Below are 26,438 nucleotides of genomic sequence, written 5' to 3' on the forward strand. Positions count from 1 at the left end.
CCCCAACGGTTGAAGCAAATTGGGGTAAGTTTAGATCCTAAATTTAAGTTTTACTCTAAGGATTAAAGTAGGTCTTGGAGAAGACTGTGGGATGGGCTTTAAGCCATCATTTTATGCCTTCAAAGGATTGATGTATTGTCACACTTCCTTGGTTTATATTAGCTTCTTGACTTCAACACATTGATGATAAACTTGCCGGATGCTCCCCAATAGAGCAAAGATATTGAAAGTCATACTGGCCAAAGAGGACTTATCTTCTGATGCTGATTTTGATGCAATCGCGAGTGTGACCTTAAGGTAACATATAAATGTGTGATAGCGTTTTTCTCATTTTCTTGCTTCTTGTTGGAAGTTACTATTGGCATTCCAAACATGTCATTTTTTACTACTCCCTATTTAAAATTATAAAGGGAGGCCAGGATCTAAATTATTTTCTAAAGTACTAGTAACAATTCCCTTTTTACTTTGATGACGGATCTAGTGTCTATGAAAAATTATTTACTACAATGCAGGATCTATGTGTAACTGCTGCACACCATCCAATTAAAGAGCTTATGGAGAAGGAAAAAAAAGGTCGATCTTTCGTGTTTTTTCACCATTTTTTCACGTAACTTTAATCTTGTATGTTTCACTGATGGCATGCAGGAAGTAGCTGCAGCCCTAGCAGAAGGTAAACCAACTCCGGCTTGAGTGGGAGTGCCGATATCCGGCCTTTAAACATGGAAGACTTCAAATATGCACATCAACAGGTAAAAGAAATGCAGACCAAATATACCATTAGTACCATTTGCCTTGTTTCTTGTATTTGTGATCTGGAATTAGGTATGTGCTAGCGTTTTGACGGAATCCATGAACATGGCTGAGCTTGGCGAAGGGTGTTCAAGAAGAAAGAAAACCCTATGTTATGCAAACACATGACCTCTCATGTCTGTTGAAATATTAATGTTAAAGTTGTTAAAGGGTAAATTTTTAATATTAATATAAAATACCAAGACAAATTGAAATATTAATGTTAAAGTTGTTAAAGGGAAATTTTTTAATATTAATATAAAATACCAAGACAAATGCTTGGTGTGTAAGAGGCCACATCTGTCAGCTTTAGATCTCGTTTGGATGTGTTTTTAAAATGATTGAAAACAATTTAAAAAAAAAAAATTGGGTTCCGAAAGCACTTAAAGTGCTTTTTACAAGAAACATCATTTACGTGCTTCTTCTAGGAAGCACTTTAAGTGCTTTTTCAATATTTACTTACATTTTTACTAAATATTGATTTCACAAACATTTTCACCAAAAGTGTTTTCAATCATTTTAAAAGTATATCTAAACGAGGTCTTAATTGGGAAGAGAGAGTTAATCACCTCTGTTGATGCACAAAACTAGAGGTCTTGGAACAACGTAAATCCGACCGTGAATTTGCATTGGAGTAAATAACACAAGATATATCGTGGTTCATCCTAAGGTTTGGGCTACGTCCACACTGATATTGTATTTCTCTGACTATATGTATGGATTACAAGGGTAAGGGGGAGTCCTCCAGAGAAAGAGAGAGTTTGAGAGAGGGCTCTCTGTTTGTGAGCATGAGAGCTTGAGAGAGATGAGCTTTGTGAGGGTGAGAGGGCTTGAGGTTTGTGAGGGTGAAGAGACCCTTTTATAGAATAAGGGCTCCTTCCCTTTTTACATATTTGCCCCTCCATTTATTACATAATTACATTTGAGTCTCCCGAGTATTTATACGAGGTCTAAATACGGAGGCCCTAAGTATGATACAAACAGTAGTCCCCCAAGTCTTCAGTCAAGAGAGTCTTTTGGTTGAAGAATTGAAATTCAGTCCATGTGTGGGCCGAAATAACTAGATGTCGTCTTGAACTGATACTTGATATGAGGTGGTGCTCAATCTGAAATGATGCTCAACTAGAAGTAACGCATGTTGCGAAGTTGCTCTGCTTGTGGCTTATGTTGCCTTGGTTGGCTCAGCTTATGGCGTTGAAGGTGAGGGAGCCCCTTTTATAGAATAAGGGCTCACTCCTCAATACATAAGTGATGGGCTAAGAGTGATGCTCGTGGCGAGGCGGTTGCTCAGCTGGCGGCAATGCTCTTTAATGAAAGTGAGGGAGTCCCTTTTATAAAATAAGGTCTCGCTTTTCAGTACATGAACAATGGGTCAGGAGTGATGCTCGCGGCGATGCGATTGCTCAGCTGGCGGCGATGCTCTCTAATGAAGGTGAGGGAGTCCATTTTATAGAATAAGGGCTCGCTCCTCAATACATAAATAATGGGCTAAGTCCCCCAAGTATTTTTCATGAGGCCCAGTTGAAGCCCAATATATGGTACATAATGTAGTCCCCCAAGTCTTCAGTCAATAGAGTCTGTTGGCTGGAAACTTCAAATTGAATCCATGTATGGGCCGAAGTGGCGGTTGTTCGGAGGTGGCATTTGTATACCCTACACTGAAGCTTTGTAGGTAAAGATTTGCAAGTGAAGCTTTTGAAGCTGGAGCTTTGTAAATGAAGCTTTTGAAGCTGAAGCTCCCGAAGATGGAGCTCTGTAAATGAAGCTTTCGAATCTGGAGCTTTTGTAAATGAAGCTTTTGAAGCTAGAGCTCTATAAATGAAGCTTTCGAAGCTGGAGTTCTATAAATGAAGCTTTCGAAGCTAGAAGTCTATAAATGAAGCTTTCGAAGCTAAAACTCTGTAAATGAAGCTTTTGAAGCTAGATTTACATGAGTGATGCTCATGAATGTTTATGTTGATTGACATGAGTGATGCTCATGGATGTTGACATGAGTGATGCTCATGAATGTTTGACATGAGTGATGCTCATGAATGTTGACATGAATGATGGTCATGAATGTTTATGTATGATTGACATGAGTGATGCTTATGAATGTTTATGTATGATTGATATGAGTGATGCTCATGTATAATTTTAGAGTACTGAACGTACTTTTGATCACCTGGTTGGCGATAATAGCGGCAGGCTACCGAATAATTTTGGAGTACTGGGCGTACTTTTGATCACCTGGTTGGTGGTAATAGCGGCAGGCTGCCGAATAATTTTTTGTAGTACTGGGCATACTTTTGATCACCAGGTAGGCTGCCGAATAATTTTTTGTAGTACTGGACGTACTTTTGATCACCTAGTTGGTGATAATAGAGGGACTGACTCTTTTGGGCACATGGGCCTTCGCCCTCCATACAACATTCAAGCCCATTATTTTAGGCTTGACTTCTTTTTTTTTTATTACCCTCTGATGGGGTTTATACAGATGTCTCCGAAAGATAAGAAAAATAATTTACATCATTCAAAAATAAATCCGACCCTCTGCTCAATGGGTCACGCCCATAATTCCCTTTTCTGCATGTCATCACCACCGCAATTATGTCTGCTTCTTTTTATTTTCTTTCACTTTCTGCTTTTCTTGATCTCCTCGCTCCGTCTCTGTCCACCCATGTTGTTTTGTAAGGTATCTTTTGCTTGCAAACCCACTTGCTTTTCTTGGACAGCCTGGTCGTGTCCATCCATTCTCACTCTTCTTTTTTCTTTTTATTTTTGCTTTTGCTTTCTCTCTGTTCATTGCATGTTCTCCTGCGTGAAGTTATCATTGGAAAGCTGGGAGATTAGGACACTGAGGGCAGCTTCCTGGGAGATTGGGACACATATGAAGCACTGTAGCTCTTCGAAATCTGCAGGATAAGCTAGGAACTAAGTATCTCGTCGGTCGAGATCACACCATTGGTGAGCACAGCCTTGAACACGGAGTAACACTAGGAGGTGAAAAAAGTCCTAAAAGAGCTCAAACGAGGATGATCCAACGGCGGAGAAGTCGTCGTGAAGATGGGAACTCGGAGAAGTGAACTTGGAACAATCGTAACCGCCATCACCGAGTTGAATAGTTGGGACAGAGTGAGCTGAGTTCACAAGCAAGAAAGAAATGAACTTGGTGTCTTCTGTGTGGGCAACAAACTTTTGGGTTAACCAGCAGTCATTTGCGCCAATCTCCTCTACCGCATAAACTCCCTCCAAAACCCTTCAAAGCCGCAAGATTGAATCTTTTCGACCAACCCAGATTCCTGAATCGCCAACCTGATTTGGTTCTTCATAATTCCAGCATTTCCTTCATTGACCCCAAACCTTTGGGTTTAAATTAACGTGCCCCAACTGACAGCCTCCCCAATTTCACAGAAACGTCGGAAGACTCGTTGGAGGAAATTACAGAGAGAGTTCGGCGATTCTTCGAGAAGAAATCCAGGCTGCCTTCATCGGAGTTCTTCGGCGCCGAGCTCAAGCTCTGACCTCGCCAGTGCTGCGAATATGCTTCCCGGGAATATATTTCCCACAGGGTCCAAAAATGCCATGAGCGACTCAGGTTTACAAGTAGTAGGCTTGAAAAAGGAAAAAGGACCACCACCGTAGGGTTGTTGGTCTCTCGCCGCTGCAACCTCCACTATCAACTGGTTGGCCCTGACATCTCCGAACTTCCCGTAGCCAAGCCTCGTCGGATACGCGACAGCCTTTAACGGCGACGGTGGCGGAACGGTCGCCGAGCTGGAGGACGCCTGAGCTGGCGCCGGCCGTTAGGAATAGGTGCTTGAGCTATCGGTGGTGGCAAGTGAGCTTGAGCCGCCATCGGAAGGACGAAAACTCATGGACCATCCTTTTCGGCCAACTTCACCACAGAATCTTTCGAGGCAACTGATAAGGGCCCTGCGGTGTAAATACTTTTCATGCCACCATAAGCTGGCATTCTCTTTCCCAAATCGTAGTGGTGTTGGTCTCTGTGGGTTTTGCAGAATCACGGCGAAGGTGAAAAAATGAAAGAGGACCGACATAACTTTTCGTATCGATTCCCATAGACGGCGCCAAATGTTGAGGCCCAATATATGGTACAAAACTGTTTGTGCATCAACAACCTCCAAGTCTAGACTCTATTGGTGCTTACCTCTGAGTTTTGAAATTTGTATTTTTTTTTTTTGGTATAAGACTGTTTACTACCTCATGTTTCGTGGTTTTCAACATTTAGTACATTAAGTTTTTTTTCATCTTAAATTCATACATAAAGTGTAAATTTTGGGACAGTCTCATAAATCCGTTAGTCAAACTATTAAATCTGCCGTTAATTGTGACGTGGCGCCCATATGGACAATAACTAGGTGCCACGTGTCATCCACATTTTTTTTTCTTCTTCTTTCTTCTTCTTCTTCTTCTTCTTCTTTTTCCTCCAACTGCAACTTTTTTTTTCTTCCTCTTTCTCTCTCTTCCTTCTTCCTTCTTCCTTCTCTTTCTCCTTCTTCTTCTTCCTCCGAATCAGGGAAAGTTTTTTTTTTTCTTCTTCTTCTTTTTCTTCCTTCTTCTTCCTTCTCCTTCTCCTTCCTCCGAATCTGGGAAGTTTTTTTTTTAAATTTCCTCCAAACCAATGTTTGACAATCCCTAAAATTTTATTTTAAATTTCCATCATTTCCATTGATAGCAACCGATAAAGATATCGATATTTGACACACCCTAACCCGGAATGTCCACTAGGACTCCGAATTGAGCTGTGCTGGCCGACACCTGGAAGGTGACTAAGCCATAAAGTGTGATAATGTGGAAAAATTGTGAATAAATTTAAACTTAAGAGTGCCTAAATAACAGAGTGCACTGGTGAGCAGGAATAAACCCACTGCACACATGATGTTACAGCATAAGTAAGTACAGAAGAGTGAATTGGGAATCGTACCCTCGAAATAATCTTCAATACTAAGAATCGCCACGAACCTTCGACGATAAGAAAGCTCAGCTGATAAAACCGGAAGGGTGAAGACAAGACATAGGTGAGTGGCCCTGTAAGTAAGATTTTTATAGAAGCCATATAGAACATTATAACCCTTCGCTGCAACACCTGTATAATTTCCATAAAAATCATAATATACCACAACATAACATCTAATCAGTAATATCAAATAATCATGCAATTAATGACTCATACTAGTACGTGAGTCGGAGTCACCTAGGGTGACCTGTAGGACTTACCCATATCTCATCAATATCTCATCAAACCTTGCTAGCATATAAGTCGGTGTCACATGTAGTGACCTATATGGCATATTCATATCTCATCAATCAATCTAGTCGGAGTCACCTATAGTGACTTATACGGCATAACGCCTGCACACGAATTGGAACCACTGTAAGAGTCTGTGCGACAAGACTGGGTGTAAGATAGTTATGCTCAATGTTACTCTCTCATGATAGCTGTGCGATATATTGCTAGTCACCTACGAGTCGGAACCACCTATAATGGTCTGTACGACAAGACTGTGCACCTAAATTGGATCCAATGTGAGCATAGGGTGCGGGAGGTAACATTATAAACAGGCATGTACCATATCTCTGGCTAAATCACAATCACTCAGGGTGCAGGTTTATGAGCTTTAAATGCATCTAATACAACGTATACGAATCATAAGCAACCTGTACGACAATGCCGAAGTTGCTTAAAAACATAATTGTAGTCATATAATAACCCCATCAATTCAACTAATACCGTATACTTACTTGAACTTACCTAAACTTACCTGAACTTACCTGAACTTATATATGTGTCATGCGTTCACCTTTGCACTTCAGAGCGTTCACAGTAATTATGTGCAAGGAATATATGTATGGATATGCCTCACAGTAATCATAGTATTTCCAATTATATAATACGATGTACTAACTATTAATCACCAAAACATAAAGTTAAAAAGCACATTTTTCACCAATATCCCTCACATGGCTTAATTCCTTAAACAAGGCTATTGTCTTGATTATATAATCTCATTTCTTATATGGCTGCATCTAACGTCTCGTTAGACTGCCTACGTACCCTAAACATGGATCAAGCCATTCGTAGTTCGCATATGGATATATCACGATGAAATCTAAACTCAACAATCTCATAGTATTTTATAACATATAAATATATATATGTCATGGCATAAATTTCTTAGTTTTATTTAAAAGCATTTATAGAATTATCAATCATGAACAAATATGATAAGCAAGGAAAGATCTACTCACCTGGAGTCCACGCTACAGCTTCCTAACACAAACATCAAGGTGTCACAATCGATCGGCGCCTGTGACCAAGGCCAATTTGGCCTGGAAAGGCTCAAATTTCATCAAAACCCGTCGGAAACCCTAGTTTTAGGTGTGATCGATTCGTCCTCTACTTAACTCCGCCGCTCTAACTAACAATTGGGCATTGTTTCTAGGCTCAAAGGAAGTGTATGGGTAGTGGCAATTGGAAGAAATTGTTTCATAAATGGTAGATTTGGAGCAAAAACCTCACGGCACCCGTGTGGGTGTTCTTCGCAAAATCACAATGAAACTCGTTGATTTTTGGGTCGAATTGGATGCTGGGATATCTTGAGGATGTTTGAGGGTGATGGGAGGTTGAAGAAAATTGGAAATTTGGACGGAAAATCGTCGGGAAAACACCCTATAGAACCAAGTCTTCGCACGGGTTAAAAGGACCCGACTGCTCCCCTCATTTTCCTTATCCCTTCTTTCCCTCCTTTCTCACTTCTGGTTGGCCGTCCTCTCCTTCTCTCTTCTCTTGATTCGCCCTCTCTTCCTTCTTCCAGATTGGGCAGCTTTGCCCAATCCCGTTTGCCCTCTATTCTTCCTCCCCGGCTCTATTCTTTTCTTTTCTTTTCCCATATTCTAACAATACTCCTATAAAAATACCTATATATATATATATATAAGTATAAATATTAACTAAAACCAGCATACTTCTTGGGTTTACAGTTCCGTAAAACTTTAACCGTAACTCCAAATCCTCTTCTGCTTGCGCCTACGAGCCCGTGTTGTCAAATACTTCAGGGATACGCTAAAGCAAAATTTCATACGTCTCACTATACGATGATCAACGAAAATCAAAACATTTGCCTCTGAGGGCACATTCGTAAAATCATGCCTTTAAAATTCATAAATTCGTAAAATTAAAGACGAGTTGTCACAATATTCAATATTCAGTATATCTATAAATATTTTCATAAATTTTCATATCGACATTTCTACTAATAAAGATATTTTAAACACTAAGTTCAACACAATCCCATTACTAAAGGTAGCGTTTGGTACGCAGACGGGACGGGACGGGACAGGACGGAACGAAACGGGACATGACGGGATGAAGGTTCCGTGTATGTTTGGTACGCGCTGGACGGAACATGTTGGTTGTTCCGTTCTACGTTTGGTATGCGTTGGACAGAACCCAAATGACTGCGAAACCCGTCGGTTCGAAACCCGTCAGCGAGATTCTGTTCGAAACCCGTCGGTTTGAAACCCAACGACGTGTGAATTTGGACAGCGTGGCATTGTGAATTTGGGTGAAATCCTAGGCTGCCGGATCGGACAGCGTGGTGTTGTGAATCTGGGTGAAATCTCGAGCTGCCAGATCGGACAGCGTGGCGTAGGCGTTGTGAATCTGGATGAAATCCGATCGTCGGACTCCGACTGCGACGCGTCTAGGTGGTATTGCTTAGCCAAAATCTGGATGAAATCCGATCGTCGGACTCCGACCGCGACGCATCTGGGTGGTATTGCTTGGCCAAGCTCCGGTACGCCGACTTGATCTTCGTTGGCTACGAGTTGGCCGTGACTCGGAGGACCTCGTACAGACTCGCCGTGGAGGCCGCTGCTTGGCCTCGGTGAACGCCTGGGAGGAGGAGGCCTTGATCTGGAAATTAAGTGTTGGATGGAAGTGAGAAGGAAGAAGGAGGAGACGAAGAGGCTGAGATCCGAGGAAAGAGACAATGGGAGAGGGAACGATTTTTGTGTTCCACAGGATGGAAAAACCTGTTCCAGGTGGGGAGCGCGGAACCAAAATTTAGCCCATTTCTGTCCCGCGGGACAGCCGTTCCACATAATTTTAGCACGCCAAACATGGGACGGAACGCGTCCGTCCCATCCCACGTACCAAACGCACCAAAACGTCACCCTCTCGAAACAACTGTAGAAGCGGAGACATGTTATCCACGTTTGTGAAATAATTGACAAGACTTTCATTTTGCGGGCCTAAGTTTCTAGAGCATATCTCACAAAATATGCTGTGATCACTTTACATATTAGACCACGTTTTCCTTTTTTTCCATAAAAAAAAATAATTTCTTGGGTCCTACTTGCAGTAAAGATAAGATATCCAGCAATTATCCTGTCTGGAATTGTTCAGATTTCAAACGTCCTAACACGTTTTTTTTTGCCCTTTTGTATATATTAGGACGGAAAGGGATCCTCTTCGAACCATTTCCATCAAATCTAGCTAATTATTCAATTTGGGTTCTTAAAATTTGATCTAATAGTTAAAAATAGATGACCTCTTTAAACATTATAATAATTTTAGCCGTTGGATTAAATTTCAAAAATCCGAATTGATTGATTAGGTGGATTTGGTAAAAGGGATCCGGAAATGATTCCTTTCCTATTGGGACCATCTCCAACCCTAATGCTAAATTCCAAATAAGGAAATGCTAAATGCTAAAACTATTTTAGTCTTTTACTTCTCTTAACATTTAAAAAAAAACGGATATTTTATACAAGTAATCTTAATTTTTTTATGAACATTTTATTTTAAAAGTTGTAAAATTTCGACAAATATGAAATTTACCAAACCATCCATTGAGCACACAAATTACATTTAAGTTCTTTTACACACAAAACGCATGAAAAACACATATGAAGGGCACCAAATACATGACACACGAGAGAGGATTGGAGACGGTTTGGATGGGGGAGAGAAGAAATCTGGGGGCAAAAAAAGATTTAAATGCAACCGTTGGATCACAATGATCACCTGATATGGATCGTTGATTTCAAAGTCAAAAATTGAAAGTGGCAAACAACTACTTGCTTGTGTTCCTGCTAGTTTTTAGGTTGAATCCAATCATATCCGTTCATGATATATTATATGGTCAGAAATTATTTAAAATTATTTTATTTAAAATTTAATACATATAGTACTTGACAAAAACTGACCGCACAAAACACGATAAACGAACACAATTCACAGATCTCCAAGATCCTCACCAAAAGGACTCGGAGAGGATCCTGTTGGCTTATGGTCGATATGAATTTTTATGTGACCTTGACATAGACGGTATAAGATATTTGGAGACCAAAAAAATATTAGGACATGTTTAGTTACAAAAAAAATATGAATTTAAATTATTCTGATTTTTAAATTTCATGTGTTTAGTCTAAAATATAGGTAAAGGAATCATTTTACTCTTTAATTTTTTTTTTGCGTTTACTTATACGTAATGAATTGAAAGAGTATAAGTTTGTTATTGAAATTCGTAATCAAATAACTAAAAATCAGGAGTTAGATCGACAAGGGAGGACTAGTGGATTTGATTTCCTTTTCGTACTTCGCCTACTTTTAACCTATGTAATTCTTTCATTTTCTCATTTCTGTTAAGTAAACATGTATTTGAGATTGCAATCTTTGAAAATCCCCACAAATATGGACTGGGGAGCGAATATCTCACTTCTTGTTCTCGCTCATTGGTATAGGCCCACTTTTTAATTTATAAGCAAATGTAATCCCATACTCTTTATTTCTTCATGACTTGGTTTAGGCTAGTTGACGATAGTAATATATCCGTTTTCTAATATATGAGTTCGAAACTCTCTTTTTGTTGAATGTAATTTAGAATTGTTTTGTGAACAAAGAAATTTTGACCAAGGAAATGGTTTATAACTTAAGTGATTAAGTGCATTACTACTGCATATGGTCTTACGTCCAATTTCAACCTCCCCCAATATGGTTTGTATAGAAAATGAAAACCTTTTCAAAAGTATCAAACAAAAACAATGACTTGTAATTCATGTAATTAAGAGCAAATGTGTCGCACCCAAAGTTCAATATTATGTTTGATTTATCATCCTCAATGTTTGCTTGTATAACAGATAGAAGAAGGGGAAATAAGGGTTTTTATCACAAATTGATGCAGGATGACTCAATCTTTATTTAATGTAATAAAGATTAAGTGGGATTAATATTAATGAGTTCATTAAGTAAAGTTTGAGGATCAGTATCCAGATTTATTAATCAACTGATTCGCCAAATGCCTAACTTTTCCTTGCAGATTCGTTGATTGTCAAAGACAATACTGAATTTCACAAGTCACAAACCTCTTGTTGATTCACCAAGAATGTCAAGAAGTGTATCACATGAGCGTTGTTGATTCTCTACAAAAGAATGGCCAATGATCATTGGGATGTCTACACCTCACAATTACACATCTCTCTTCTCTCTCTATGTGTCGCACCCTCTCTCTCTATAATTATTTAGTAAATTATGTCTACAACATATATATAATTTTTCTACACTAAAAATAGTAGAAGAATTTGAATTCGAAAGGCAATAATTTTTTTTTTCTTTCTAAAGTTAGAAATTTCATTAGATTTGAATGGTAACGTTTACATCAAAGAACAAAATATTAAACAATTCCTCTGGCTCGGTTCAACCAGTTAAAAATTTCTTTGATATGGTCGACATTTCCATGAAAATATGCAAAAAATCAGAGAAATATATAAAAAAGGGGGTTGAAGTCTAAACTTCACTTCACATTGTTAATTAGGCTAAAATAAGCATATATCGTTGATATTTCTGACATATTTGTTACATATTGAAGAAACTTTTATAGTTCCTCGAAACCAAAGTTTGACAATCCTTAAAATTTTATTTTTAAATTTCCATAATTTCCATTGGTAGCAACCGATATCGATATTCAATATTCAATATTCAATATATCTATAAATATTTTCACAAATTTACATATCAACATTTCTATCAATAAAGATATTTTAAATACTGAGCTCAACACAATCCCATTCCTAAAGGCATCCTCCCTCGAAACAACTGTAGAAGCAGAGACAAGTTTTCCACGTTTGTGAAATAATTGACAGCCTTCTAGTTTCGCGGGCCAAAGTTTCTTTGGACAAGAGCTGCAGAGCGTACCTCAACAAATATGCTGCCTGTGATCACTTTAAATATTAGACCACGTTTTCCTTTTTTTTTTTTTATAAAAAATAATTTCTTGTGTCTTATTTGCAGTAAAGATAAGGTCATCTCTAACGATTGGTCAGAGGGCTTCCTTTAAAATATTAATATTTTAATAAACAGTATATGATTATATTTGTCTTCATCTCGAACCGAGGTTCAATTTCAACCTCCCTCTATACGGTTTGTATAGAAAATGAAAACCTTTGCAAAACTATCAAACATAAACAATGACTTGTAATTCATGTGATTATGAGCAAATGCCTCGCACCCAAAGTTCAATATTATGTTCGATTTATCCTCCTCAATATTTGCTTGTATAACAGATAGAAGGAAAAATAAGGATTTTTATCACAAATGGTCCTGAAATTATCCTATTTCATCACTTTGGTCCCTCAATTTGAAAATCAATCAATATTATCCCTAAATTTGACTACCGCACATTAATGTAGTAACTATCGTCCAAATCCGTCAAATTTTCTGTTAGTTTGCTGATGTGGCAAAAACTCACACAACAAATATTTTGATGCCACGTAGACTATACCTAAAAGATTTCATTTGTTTGTAGTTAAAAAAACAATTAGAAACCAAATAAATAAAATAAAATAAAATAAAGCCCAACGACATCTACTCCGCCCCCTCCGCCCATCTGCCACACCCATCCACCCCAAGCCAGTCACACCCATCGACGAAATTGGCGAGAAGGGAGATCGGAGCAAATTCTGAGCTACCCAGAATTGGTTGGTGCAATTGGGTTGGTGGGTATTTGAATCCATAAATGGCGTGCTCTGTTTGGCAGTGTGGGGATTTGAATTATAGGCACGCATTATCTGCAAATTGAGCTCAGCTCCCTTCAAATCTTCAAGCTTCAATCTTTAATGGCAGAATGGTAAAATGAAAGAAACCCAGGAGAGAAAAAAAGGAAAACAAAAGAACCCAGATGCTAGATTGGGTAATGAGGAGGCAAAGGCGCTGAAGAGGGCAAAAGGGCGCGGGCAAAAGAGGTAGAGAGAGAAAGATGCAGATTGCGAAGCAAAGACAGAGAGATTGACTGCAAGCCTCACAGGTAGCTCAACGGCATAACCACCACCGGGGTGTGGCTGGGCTTGGGGTGGCGGGTGAGTGTGGCAGATGGCGGATTGGGCTGGGGCTATATGGCTGGTATGGTTTTTGCTTTTCAATTTAAATTTTAATTCATTACATAACAAAATTATTTTACTCGGTTTTTAATTGTTTTTTAAACTTTAAAAAAGATTTTTTTTGCCACATCAGCAATTTAACAAAAAAATTAACGGATTTAGACGATAGAGGCTACATTGATGTGTGGTGGTCAAATTCAAGGACGAAATTGATAGATTTTGAAGTTGAGGGACTACAATGATGATATGATTTGGGTCAATTTCAAAAAATATTTATGATAAAACTCAGAAAATAAACATTAGGGGTGTGATATCCACACACCCCATTTTACTTGTCACATACTTTTTTAATTTTTAGCCGTTGGATCGGATAAATTGAAGTAGATCAACAGACGGAAATTATCAAGAGGTGTGTGAGAAGTAAAATGGGGTGTGTGTATAGCACACCCCTAAACATTATAGCCAAAACCGAAAACAGCATCAAACATAATTGTAGCAAAAGAAGCCATAAAAAGTAGGAAAAAGTTTCAATGCAAATTAAAAGTAAAGGCATATAATTTCTTTTTATTCAAACAATATAATTAGTGAATTAAATATCACCTGCAACTGCAAGCAAAGGCATATATGCATTAGTACTAAATGGGACACAAAGAAAGGTTATCACTAGTCAAAGATAGGAAAAGAGTTCACTAATTATGGTTTTGCTTGTATTTTGTCTTTTGTCCACTCCTCTTCTATTTTCTATTTTGTCTTTCTTTTTCTATAAAAAATTAATATAAAATGTTAACATGATTTAACCGTAATTATTCAAATAAGAGAGAAGGGAATGAAAAAAAAAAAAAATAGAGAGAATCTTGCTCCCTGAAAAGGTATTCTCCCCACGAGGGTGTGTCGATATTTTAACTAATAAATAGGAGTAGGATAATGTTTCGTTCAATTATGAACTGTCCCTACAATCAAAAACAATTTTAAAAACATTGTCAACCAGAAGATATTTGGATTTTGGATGTGGGAAAGGGATCCTCTCTAGATTCCTTCCATAAAGTTCATCCATCCAGATCCTTGAAATTTGATCAAACGGTTAAAGTTATTATAACTTTTAAAGTGATCTCTTATATGTAGCCGTTGGATCAACTTTCAAGGATTTGGATGGGTGAGTTTGGTGGACATGATGGAAGGGATTTGGAGGTGCTCAATGCAAACAAAAGGACAGTATTATTATATTACAGAGCCTTTATCCAAAGGGATACTCATTTTTTGGTAAAAATGGGGACTAATTATGGGGCCCTTATACATCAAACTTCAACAATCTAGACCGTCTATTATTTAAGTTTTCATGCAGAGATCATCTTTGCAAAAAATCAATTCAATCCAAAACCATTTACTCATTTGATTGCCCTGATGAAATTTCAATGTTTCTTGGAACATAGTGTTCGTCAATTTCTTTAAACTCAATTAGGTGCCTCAAACATTTTCGATTTGGTTAATATTTTGTAAAGATGATCTATAAAGTGCAACTTGAAAAATACACAGTTCGGATCGTTGAAATTTGATGTGGGATGAGCTCTACAACTAATCTCTATTTTTACCAAAAAATAAGAATCCCCTTAAATAAAGGGCATGATTATAATTATTGTAAGTGGTAGGTTTGCTTTAGTGAGTAGGGATTTTCTTTTCCAATTCTTACTTTTCGAGTTCAAACTGTCTTCTTTTCTTTTGGGATGTAATATCCTCCGCACACTTCTTTTTATTTCTTACATATCTTTTTAATTTTTTATTGTCAGGTCAGATAAATTGAAGAAAATCAGATGACACAATTAACAAAAATGTGTAAGAAGTAAAAATAAGTTTGTGAAATGCACACCCCTTTCCTAGTTTAGATTAGTCTTATCACTTATAAAAAAAAGTGTCAGTATTAAAGAATTATTGTCATGTCTATTGACTCGAAATGAGTTGGAGTGGATATTAAGGGTATGTAAAATCATTTTTACACTTTTTTTTAGCCACTTTTACGTATTTTTGTTTAATTATTGTCGTTAATTTCATTTGATTTATTCAACCTGATGATTATAAATAATAAAAGTGTGTAAAAAGCTACAAAAATTTGTTTGAAAATCACTTCCTTTAACATGTTTCGCTTCCTAACTTATGTTTGCTAACATAAGATATTGGTAGCATTTCGATTCTTTGCTATCCTTGCATTTACTTCATACCAAAAAAAATAAAAGATAAAAAAATTAGGTAGCTCTCAGCCTCTCAATCTCATATATGTAATACGTAAACTAATACTTGAAAAACTAACAATTAGATTGAGTAGGTAAGAAAATTTGACCATGATCTAATTCTTCAGTCAAGGACTCTCATGACTTTTTATTTTTGCAAAAAAAAGAAATGCTAAGAAGGAAAAGTGAAATTCTTCTTTGTCATCTTACAATTCAACGTTAGTTTTCATAATGATATTATAAAACATTGTATCAAAACATGAAGTGACAGAAGATTGTAGACAATTATACTTTTTAGAGATCTTCCTTGCCATTTCATTTCAACAAAAAAACATATCATCTGTGCCCTAAATTCCGACGTGGTTGTATTGTAGTATTGCAGACTTACAGGGGATGAGGATCCTCTTTGGATTCTCTTTGTGGGGATCCTAGGGATTCTCATATTATAATTGTTCATAGTATACCGTGCAGTCAGTTTTCGTTAGATACTATTTGTGCTTAATTTTAAATAAATAAATTTAAAATGATGTCTGACGGTACGATACGGTTAGGATGTAAAGATTTCTAGGATCCTTGGATGGGATCCAAATCCACTTGGAGGGACCGACACGCAACAAGTCGACATCTCAGTCAAATAGTTTTATTTGTCCTTCTTCTCCTGTTGCCTTCCTTTATCTCAAAATAGAACTTGACCAGATCGCATCCAATGAAACGGGCCGACGAAAAAAGACAATAATAATAAATAAATATTATCAATTACGACGAGTACAAGAGTAAGCCAATAATTACTGCATCAAAGACTAAAAAAATTAATTAGTGCTTAAACCTGGTCTGAAAATGTATATAAATATGGCATGGGACGTATGTGTTAGGCACATTTGGGTGTGACCACTTTTAACAGAGATGGAGAGCTTCTGCAGCTTCCTGTCTTTGAAGGCCGCGTTCTTATTGATTTTCTTAGTGAATTCCTCAGCAGGTCATCAACATTACAGGAACAAGGAGGGAGGTGATGGAGTGCAGCCACTTTCCAAGATTTTAATCCACAAAACCGTGAACGCGATTCACGAGAAGGCTTCCGTTCATGCGTCCCCTCTACTTCTCGGCACCACGGTATCGTCATCAACTACAATTTTGTATCACATTTGTTCGGAACAAACATAGTTATGTTCGGTAAAATAATATAATGATGTTTTTGGTTCATTTTCCGTTTTCAGGGGAAGGATTATGAATGGGTAACTGTGACTGTTGTTAGTCCTAATCCTTCTGCTAATGACTGGTTGGGAGTCTTTTCTCCAGCAAAATTCAAGTAATGTGCAGTTTTTCCACTCTCTAATTATTAAGAATGCTGATATCCCCACTCCTTTGTCTTAATAAATTTTTTATTCACAAGTTTATCTCTTAACAAAATCACGAATAAGGACAACAAGTTGTTCAAAAGTGCAATCTTTGATTTTTACTGTTCTTACTTTTTTTGCTCAATACCATCCTCCTTTTTTATTTTTTCCCCATCTGTTTTTTTTTTCTTGCTAAATGTTTTCCCCGTCAGGGTTGTTTTGTGAAAGCCAAATGAAGCTACTTATGTTAGTGTGCTTTCTTCCTGTGCTAATTTGGATGGGTTGGGATCTATTTATTGGAGAAAGCAAATCCATAGGCATGTTATTTGGGGACTGCGTTGGTGGATCTTTACAGGAAGACATGTTGTTTGGATAGCGCTGGATATGATGTTCCAGCAAATGGTAGTTTAAAAAATGTGCACTTGGAATGCGATGATTTCTGCACTTTCTTTGAGAATGAGGCTTTGGACTTGTTTGAAAAAATGAAGATCGAGAGGTTGCCGTCGAGTTGCGTTGTGTTGTAAGGGGTTGGGTGATAGTTGGGTTGAGTGCTTTTTTTAGTTTATTTCTTTCAATTTCTGCAAAATAGTAGAATATTTTAAGGACATTTTATGAATATAGGTGGGTGGAGAAAGAGTGTTTTAATTTTTTTTTGAGGGGTGGTAATATAGGACAAGGATTGTCTGCTCACCCGTGACTTCCTGTTTTATGTGGTCACGGTTAAATCACGTCAATATTTTATATTATTTTTTTATAAAGATAATAAGACAAAAATGAATAGTAATATAAAATATTAACGTGGTTTAACCGTGATCACACAAATAGGAGGGCACGGAAGGGCACGTGAAGTGGGAGGACAAACAATCCTTGTCCGGTAATATAAGGTGGGGTAGGGAATAGGGTTCTAGGGTTCTAGGGTAGGTCTAGTAGCTCTCATTATTAATCAAGTTCATTTCAGCCCTTAGATTTTTTATAGGGTTGAGATTAAAATTGTCATTTCAGTTCAATATACTTGCGTTTTTGCTCATCTTAATTATCTTCCACTTTCTAATATTTTGGCTCTTTAATTCAAGGACACAAATGAGCTTCCCTCTTCTTACTTGTTTGATTCATACATGCAGCAAATTATTCAATTTTTCTTTGATTCAAGGACACAAATTACGTGCACATATTTCTTCATTTTTTTTAATTTTTTTATTTAATTTTTAGGAAGAGGGGGAGATTTTGAAACTATTATAATAATTCAAGGGAAATGAGAGTTTCGAACTTGAAACATATAGGTAGAAACCCAACATCCTGTCTACTGGGAAATCGGACCAAATGCACTTCATTGTTCTTTGATATTTTACTGCATAATCTTCTTTACTTCCACTGCATATGTATAAATAGAGCTTGTAGGTTGATTAATTAATTAAACAAGTCAAATTATATAATGGCAGTGCATCAAGTTGTCCATTCACAGAAGATTACTATGAGCCATATCTGTGCACAGCTCCTATCAAGGTAAATATGTTGTTACTTGGCGTTGTTGCACTTCAAAATGCTCGAGCTGTTTGTCTCACTGAACTCAAATCTTGTTGCTTCTCATTTCTTGCAGTACAAATATGCGAACCACTCCAATGCCAATTACAACAAGACAGGCAAAAACACTCTGTATTTCCGGTTGATCAATCAACGCTCGGATTTCGCATTTGCATTGTTCTCCGGCGGGCTGTCAAGCGTGAGTCCATCCGTTGCACTCTTCTCTTTTTGCACTTCAACTGTTGTTAATTGATTCTGAGCATATGATATTTTTCTTGCAATGCAGCCGAAATTAGTGGCAATTTCTAATGCTATAGTTTTCGCAAATCCAAAGGCGCCTCTTTACCCTCGTCTTGCTCTAGGGAAGCACTGGGATGAAGTATGTTTATGTTCCGGTCATGCTGATAAAGTGCTCCATTTTTTTAAGCTATGTATTATATGTGCCTGTGAAACTGAGTTCCTAAGAATGTTTGTTTTATTCTTTTGCAGATGACAGTAACCTGGACAAGCGGCTACGACATCAGTGAAGCTGTACCATTTGTCGAGTGGGGTTTCGCGGGAGAAGCTCAAACTCGATCCCCAGCAGGAACATTGACTTTCCCTCGAGGAAGCATGTGTGGTACGAATCATATGATCAAATCTAATTTCAAGAACAAGGCTAAGTTTATATATAAGGATTTGTGGAAAGAGAGAGACACTGAAAAGGAAAAATAAATTGTTGTGGAATGAAATTCTTGTTGTAATAATCTGCAGATGAACCAGCACGAACAGTTGGTTGGCGCGATCCTGGTTTCTTCCATACAAGTTTTTTGAAAAATTTGTGGCCTAATTCAAAGTATGCAGCTTGAAAATCATCACATTCATGAGAAATTTTTATTTTGTACGTAGTGCTCGAATATTGATTGCCTGTTTCTACAGGTACACTTACAAGCTTGGTCATAGGTTAAACACTGGTTCCTACATCTGGAGCAAGACCTACAATTTTACGTCATCCCCGTATCCAGGACAGGACTCGTTACAGAAGGTTATCATATTCGGTGACATGGGAAAGGTAATTTCAAGAAAACAAAAACTAGCAAATCAAAGCTTGGTTGAGATGTTGAATGGAAAATGAAAATTTTGCCACTAAACTTTGCATGTCACATTGAATTTCTGCAAATGTATCTGCCTAGATGTTTATCTTTATTCCTTGAAGAAGGAAAGTTTCATATGTCCTCGCGCGAATTTCAGGCTGAGCGTGATGGTTCAAATGAATACGCTGATTACCAGCCCGGGGCACTCCTTACCACAGATGCACTGATCAAGGACCTGGATAACATTGACATAGTCTTTCACATTGGGGATATGCCCTATGCCAATGGATATATCTCACAGTGGGACCAGTTTACATCACAGGTGGAGCCCATTGCATCAGCTGTGCCTTATATGGTTGCAAGGTTTGCATTGCTTGTTCTATCCTTGCTGATGTTTTTTATGTAGAAGTTCACATTTCTGAAACTTACGCGATGATTTGCTCCAACAGCGGCAATCATGAACGAACTACACCAAACACCGGAGGCTTCTATGACGTAAATGATTCAGGTGGTGAATGTGGTGTGCCGGCTGAGACCATGTTTTTTTTTCCTGCTGAGAACAGAGCCAAGTTCTGGTAAATAAGATTAAATGATTTTGTGCCTCATTATTGTGACTTGTTAGACAAGAAAGATTTTCGAGAAGTAAGAAATGTTCTTTTGTTTGTACCTGAATCTTTACAGGTATCAAACAGACTATGGAATGTTCCACTTCTGCATAGCAGACACTGAGCATGATTGGAGGGAAGGTTCTGAGCAGTACAGATTCATTGAGAAGTGCCTTGCAGCAGCTGACAGGAACAAACAGCCTTGGCTGATATTCGCTGCTCATCGTGTTCTCGGTTATTCCTCCAACTCCTGGTATGGCCAGGAGGGTCAATTTTCAGAGCCTATGGGAAGAGATGACATGCAAAAGCTCTGGCAAAGGTACAAGGTGGACATTGCATTTTTTGGCCATGTCCATAACTATGAAAGAATATGCCCCATTTATCAGGTATGTCCTGCAACCTACATTTCTTCTTAACGGATAATAGTGAGTACAATAGAGGATTAGGCAATCAGAACTACACATCAGGGCTAAGTCATCGGACTACGAGAGTATCCTACCCTCCCCTCGCTCAAAGCGGTCAGAAAGAAGCTAACCCTGATACGTCCTGCAAGGATTAGACGCCCAGAATTACACATCAGAATCAAGTCATCAGACTTCTAAAGCAGTAGAGAGAACCTATCCCTGAGAGAAAGCTCTCGTCCCTCCAAACACTCACTAGCCAATATTTATTAAGTCCTGCAAAACCAATACTGATTATTCATCGTTTGACGTCGGATTTTTTTTGTAGAATCAATGTGTGAATTCGGAAATCTCTCACTATTCGGGGACGGTGAACGGAACAATCCATGTAGTTGTTGGAGGAGGAGGCAGCCACTTATCGGCTTTCAGCACACTGAAGACAGTTTGGAGTGTTTACCAAGATCTGGACTTTGGGTACACGAAACTCACAGCATTCAACCACTCATCACTTCTGTTTGAGTACATGAAGAGCAGTGATGGCAAGGTCTATGATTCCTTCACAATCTCAAGAGATTACAGAGATGTTTTGGCCTGTGTTCATGATGGCTGTGAACCAACCACTTTGGCTACGTAATCAAAGTTTCATCTAATCAAGCCGACTTATTAGCTTGGAAAAGAGATTATCCATTTAATTAGTGAAGCTATTCAGTTGTGAATGCAAGAAGCAAGCCAGTGAGATTTCTGGTTATTTTCTATCAATGAATCATTCCTATTGTCTTTATGTTTAAGAAGTTTCGCGTACTTGTTAAAAATAAAAATAGTTTTCACGGCAGTAGCAGATTGCCCTAATGACTAGTGAGTAGGGTGCTCTCAATCATGAAAGTAAAAGTTATTATGGCAAAGGGTTTGTTGTCCTCAATTTTGTGTCTACTTCATGTTTAGGCGCTCTCAATCATGAAAGTAAAAGTTATATGACCAAGGGTTTGTTGTCCTTAATTTTGTGTCAACTTCATGTTTAGGGACGTTTTAATACAAAATAAGAATTCAACATATATGAATTTTAAAAGTATAATAATTATTTTTAATTTGATAAATGGAGTGAGCTAACGTACTAAAGCATTTCGATCAAATTCATGAAGATAAATGCTAATGACACTCTATCTGCTCTATGCTATCTCACTTTTTTTTATACAATATTTTATAATATTAACATAAATAATTTATATTAAATTGAGAAGTAAATCTTCATAACATTCCTCATTCATGAAAGGCTCGGATGTTTGATCTAAAAGATTTATTAGATTTGGAGTTATTTAAATCTAATTTCCTCGTACGTGTTTATATTCTTACTTATTGACGCGTGTCAATCAGTTAACCTCAAATTTTTATAAAATTAAAACTTAATACTAAAAATAAAACCAGAGAAAATATCAAAATACAGACTCATCAGACATTCTCCTTCCCTTCCCCTACTCTTCTCCAGGAGAGGCCGAGAGAGTCTCACTTGTGGTTTCTGATAATCCAAGCTGTTTCTCTCTCTAGGTTTCCCTCCCTCTCAAATCCTCCCCCAATTCAAATTCCAATCCAATTTTGTCTCCCAATTGCAAAAACATAACTCCAAGAATTTACCGGGAAAAAAGAAGAAGAAAAGAGTGAAACTTTGGGTTATATTGAATCTTGTTTTCGTTTTCAAAAACCCAACTCAAAAATGGAGCAAAGTTTTCAACTTTTTGCGATTCTGGTGATTCTGGGTTTGACGAACTTGGGCGGAGCTGCCGCTGGCGGCGGTGGTTTTGGGGAACAGCCGCTTTCCAAGATTGCCATAGAGAAAGCCACCCTCAACCTCTCATGCACTGCCTCCATCAATGCCTCTCCTTTGGTGCTCGGCTTGCAGGTAACAATTTATTTTTACAGTTTTGATTCAATGGCTGACAACGATCATCTGTTAAGTTATTAGCTGCTGCTGCTGCTGCAATGACTTTATAGGAGTCAACGTGAAATAAAGGAAAACAGATTGGCAATGTGAAAAAAGTGTGGAGTCAAAGTGGATTGTTGAAATTAGCTCGATCATCATTCATCGTTTACTTTTGAATTTGATTGCTGCAGTCTCCAATTTCTTACCTTTAATATGTATAATAACAGTTGGGGACTGTGTGGCCTTGGGCCGTGTTCCGGCCCCCCTTGCACCCAAGTTCGTATCCCCTTCCTTGTAGATTATATTAGTTAAGAATATGGCGTGTTAAAACAGTTGGGGGTACTGTAATGTAGTTTATTTGGTAGACCATTGGTTGAATAATCAGTCTGTACTTTTTGCCTTTTGGGTGTATATTGCGTGTAACTGTTGGCGAGTGTGTGGTGACTTTTCAAGGACATGAGTTTTTGCATGGCATTCAAGTTTTGAGTTCATATGATCTTCATGGAGTTAAAGTGTTGATAATATGTATTTTGATTCATATGACTGTAGGGTGAGGATACCGAATGGGTGACTGTGAAGCTTGAGAACCATACTCCGACTGAAGATGATTGGGTTGGAGTCTTTTCTCCTGCAAGATTCAAGTAATGTGTCTAAGAACGATTACATAACCTATTTTACCACGAATTATCTAGCTATTGATTCAACTTAATCCAATCTTCTGTGCAAAAATGTTTACAAAATCTTTTTTTTTTATGATTGGAGATTGAAGTAATAATGTTTTGATATGACAGTGCATCGATGTGCCTGCCAGTGAATGCACCAAAAGAACAAACTCCCTATATATGCACTGCCCCTATAAAGGTCTGTGCTTGTAGTTTGCAACTCTGTAATAGTAAATAGCGGATGAAACAATTTCGTTTGAACTTATCTAACCATTGTGATATACGGATGCCTATGTTTCAGTACAAGTATGCAACAGACTCCAATGCAAATTATACAAAGACTGGCAAAGCTACTTTGAAGTTTCAGCTTATCAATCAGCGGGCAGATTTCTCGTTCGCATTATTTACAGGCGGGTTATTGAATGTATGAGCATGATTCTTTCTTGTGTTCCCATGGCTCCTCATAATCTATTTTTGTTTATTAAAGAATCTTTGTCTTTCTTTATGTGACTGATCCAATACTTGAATGTTGCAGCCAAAACTGGTGGCAGTTTCAAACTTCATAACCTTTTCCAATCCCAAAGCACCTGTGTATCCACGCCTTGCTCAAGGGAAATCTTGGAACGAAGTGAGTTCATCCTAATTTACGGTCCCCCGTGTGTTTATGTTAAACTTTATTTTAATCCGGACCTTTGGTTATTTGATGCTAATTCTTTTATAAGCATCCAAGAATTTGAAACGTTATGTTATGGTTCCTGTGCCTTTTGGCTGGCTGCAAACTCATATTAAGGTATTCATTTTTTTTTCTAATTTTTTTTTTTTATATTTTCAGATGACAGTAACTTGGACAAGTGGCTACGACATAAATGAAGCTGTTCCATTTGTTGAGTGGGGTGTAGAGGGGCAAACCCGAAAGCGATCCGGAGCTGGAACATTGACATTTGATCGGAGCATGATGTGTGGTAAAATTCATTTTATGTATTCATGATCACCTCGCATTTGCATGATTTACTGAGACATCTAGTTTAAGCATAAAATGATTAAAACTGTGATGGTACATTAAGGTGTGGTTAGGCCACGTTGCATACTGAGTGTGTTATCGCCTTCATCTTTAGGTGCACCTGCAAAGACAGTCGGATGGCGTGATCCTGGTTTCATACATACAAGTTTCCTGAAGGATTTGTGGCCGAATATCGAGTATGCATATAAGAATTTCTTCCCTGTTTGTTGTCTTTTCCTCTAAGAGTGCTGTTAAGTATCGATGATATCTACTTACTGTTGTGATGATTGTTTTTCAGGCAATTCTACAGGATGGGCCATCGTTTATCCAATGGTACAATTATTTGGAGCAAGAAGTACATATTCAGATCATCTCCATATCCTGGACAGGACTCCTTACAGCGTGTCATAATGTTCGGTGACATGGGGAAGGTACTTTCATTTGTAATTATTATTTGCAAATAAAACTAACTGGTAGGCACCCAAAATGATAGAAACACTTGATGTGTTGTACATATTAGTGGAAGATCTAAGAAGAAAGATTATGAGCCACACCATTTACCGGTTACATAGAACTTCCATTTTGTGGTTGCTTGTACAATCCTGCTGAGGGTTTTACTTTTTAGGTTTAATCCCCGGCCTTTTTACTGTTCAATGTTGTACGTTTGTAGGATACAAAAGGAGTGTCATTACATTGACATTTCGGTGTGTGTTACATGTTTCCTCTTGCATCTTTCAGGGGGAGCGCGATGGTTCAAATGAGTACAGTAATTACCAGCCTGGTGCCCTGAACACTACCGATCAAATCATCAGGGATTTGAAAAACATTGATATCGTTTTTCATATTGGAGATTTATCGTATGCCAACGGGTACATCTCACAATGGGACCAGTTCACAGCACAGGTGGAGCCCATTGCATCAACTGTGCCATATATGGTTGGCAGGTTAGTGGAATTGTTCATTACATGTTTTCATCAGTTTCAAATGAGATTTAGAAAACTGATTTATGATCTCAGTTGATGAATCTCGAATTTGATTCCTGCAGTGGTAATCATGAACGTGATTGGCCTGATTCGGGGTCCTTTTACGACAAAGTGGATTCTGGTGGAGAATGTGGTGTGCTGGCTGAGACCATGTTCTATGTTCCAGCTGAGAACCGAGCAAAGTTTTGGTAAATTGCATGAGTGCAATGTCTTGTAATTTGAAGTATTTATACTGATTTAAAAGTATAGGATGTGTGCATCAGTGTTTTGTGTCCCGCCCACATTCTAATGAGATTTCTATGGATGAACAGGTACAAAACCGACTATGGCATGTTTCGCTTCTGCATAGCTGACACTGAACACGACTGGAGAGAAGGATCAGAGCAGTACAAGTTCATCGAGAATTGCCTTGCAACTGTCGATAGACAGAAACAGCCTTGGTTGATCTTTGCCGCTCATCGAGTGCTTGGCTATTCCTCTGACTATTGGTATGGGCAGGAGGGCTCATTTGAAGAGCCTATGGGAAGGGAAAGCTTGCAGAGACTCTGGCAGAAATACAAGGTTGACATTGCCTTTTACGGCCATGTCCATAACTATGAAAGATCATGCCCCGTCTACCAGGTATCAATTTCTTCAGCTTGAAAATCTCTCACTTTTACTTTCATCAAATAGTTGTCTACGACTTCCATTTCATTTCTTTTTATTCTCTTTGTTTTTCTCCTCATCGGGTGCGGTGCTGCAGAGCCAATGCGTAACTTCAGAAAAATCCCATTATTCCGGCGCTGTGAAAGGAACAATCCATGTTGTGGTTGGTGGCGCAGGGAGCCACTTATCTGATTTCAGCCAAGTGACTCCTAACTGGAGTATTTTCAGAGATTATGACTACGGCTTTGTCAAAATGACGGCATTCAATCACACGTCTCTCCTGTTCGAGTACAAGAAAAGCAGCGACGGCAACGTCTACGATTCCTTCACCATATCAAGGGACTACACAGACGTACTGGCTTGTGTGCACGACAGTTGCGAAGCGACGACCGCTGCGTCCTAGATAATTAGAACCCTTTCTTCCAATTCTTTTCGGTTTTCATGGGGGCAATAATGTAGCATATTATCTTATTTACTCAACTATTTATTGACAGTTCAATTATGTTACATGAGCAATGTAATTTCCAATTGGGGTATTAGTATTTTCAAGATCAATTTAGATTAAGAAATTTCACCATGCTTCGTCCTCATTGCATTTTAATTTCTCATCTCTTTACTTTTTTATGGTTCTTCTCTATCTTTAAGCGAAAAAATGACGGCTTTGAAACGAAGAAGGTGAAGGGGCGCGTGGAGCTCAGTGTCGCGCCAGGCTTACTCCTGCCGTTGCTTCGCGATCCCTTGACGTGCTGGTTTGAGATTGCGCGTACAAGAGACCGGCGGTCTCACACCAGCAGACACGCCGAGAAATCGCACCATGGTTGTCGTAAATTGAATTAAGGAACTGGCGTTCCTCAGAAATTTTAAATACGGCAACGGCTAAAGCAAAAAGGGGCTTTTTTTTAAATAC

General features: G+C 38.2%; 2 protein-coding genes and 1 long non-coding RNA gene across 3 annotated transcripts; all 3 read left to right on the top strand.

Moving 5' to 3' along the window:
- The first annotated feature begins 12,711 nt into the window (after window positions 1-12,711).
- On the top strand, window positions 12,712-13,157 carry LOC139197208 (uncharacterized). The gene is made up of 2 exons (XR_011582353.1): window positions 12,712-12,850; window positions 12,917-13,157. It is a non-coding gene; the product is annotated as an uncharacterized lncRNA (long non-coding RNA).
- Window positions 13,158-14,954: 1,797 nt separating this feature from the next.
- Window positions 14,955-21,105, top strand: LOC103437539 (nucleotide pyrophosphatase/phosphodiesterase-like). The gene is made up of 12 exons (XM_008376020.4): window positions 14,955-16,502; window positions 16,607-16,698; window positions 18,166-18,229; window positions 18,324-18,446; window positions 18,534-18,626; window positions 18,737-18,866; window positions 19,001-19,082; window positions 19,166-19,298; window positions 19,478-19,683; window positions 19,770-19,895; window positions 20,002-20,311; window positions 20,655-21,105. The coding sequence occupies exons 1-12, from the start codon at window positions 16,296-16,298 to the stop codon at window positions 20,958-20,960; spliced, it is 1,872 nt and encodes a 623-aa protein (XP_008374242.1). The 5' UTR covers window positions 14,955-16,295; the 3' UTR covers window positions 20,961-21,105.
- A 146-nt stretch (window positions 21,106-21,251) lies between these two features.
- LOC103437540 (probable inactive purple acid phosphatase 27) lies at window positions 21,252-26,108 on the top strand. The gene is made up of 12 exons (XM_008376021.4): window positions 21,252-22,220; window positions 22,791-22,882; window positions 23,033-23,102; window positions 23,205-23,327; window positions 23,439-23,531; window positions 23,736-23,865; window positions 24,019-24,100; window positions 24,202-24,334; window positions 24,642-24,847; window positions 24,949-25,074; window positions 25,198-25,507; window positions 25,629-26,108. The coding sequence occupies exons 1-12, from the start codon at window positions 22,035-22,037 to the stop codon at window positions 25,932-25,934; spliced, it is 1,857 nt and encodes a 618-aa protein (XP_008374243.1). The 5' UTR covers window positions 21,252-22,034; the 3' UTR covers window positions 25,935-26,108.
- Window positions 26,109-26,438: the final 330 nt, after the last annotated feature.

The sequence above is a fragment of the Malus domestica genome, chromosome 06 (assembly GCF_042453785.1).
Source record: "Malus domestica chromosome 06, GDT2T_hap1".
Classification (NCBI taxonomy): domain Eukaryota; kingdom Viridiplantae; phylum Streptophyta; class Magnoliopsida; order Rosales; family Rosaceae; genus Malus; species Malus domestica.

Excerpts from the sequence above, each read along its gene's own strand:
- LOC103437539 (XM_008376020.4), top strand. The coding sequence starts at position 16,296 with ATGGAGAGCTTCTGCAGCTTCCTGTCTTTGAAGGCCGCGTTCTTATTG. Across the intron at positions 18,627-18,736 it reads TAGGGAAGCACTGGGATGAA|ATGACAGTAACCTGGACAAG; the intron begins GTATGTTTATGT and ends ATTCTTTTGCAG. Across the intron at positions 18,867-19,000 it reads CCCTCGAGGAAGCATGTGTG|ATGAACCAGCACGAACAGTT; the intron begins GTACGAATCATA and ends AATAATCTGCAG.
- LOC103437540 (XM_008376021.4), top strand. The coding sequence starts at position 22,035 with ATGGAGCAAAGTTTTCAACTTTTTGCGATTCTGGTGATTCTGGGTTTG. Across the intron at positions 23,866-24,018 it reads TGATCGGAGCATGATGTGTG|GTGCACCTGCAAAGACAGTC; the intron begins GTAAAATTCATT and ends CTTCATCTTTAG. Across the intron at positions 25,075-25,197 it reads GAGAACCGAGCAAAGTTTTG|GTACAAAACCGACTATGGCA; the intron begins GTAAATTGCATG and ends ATGGATGAACAG.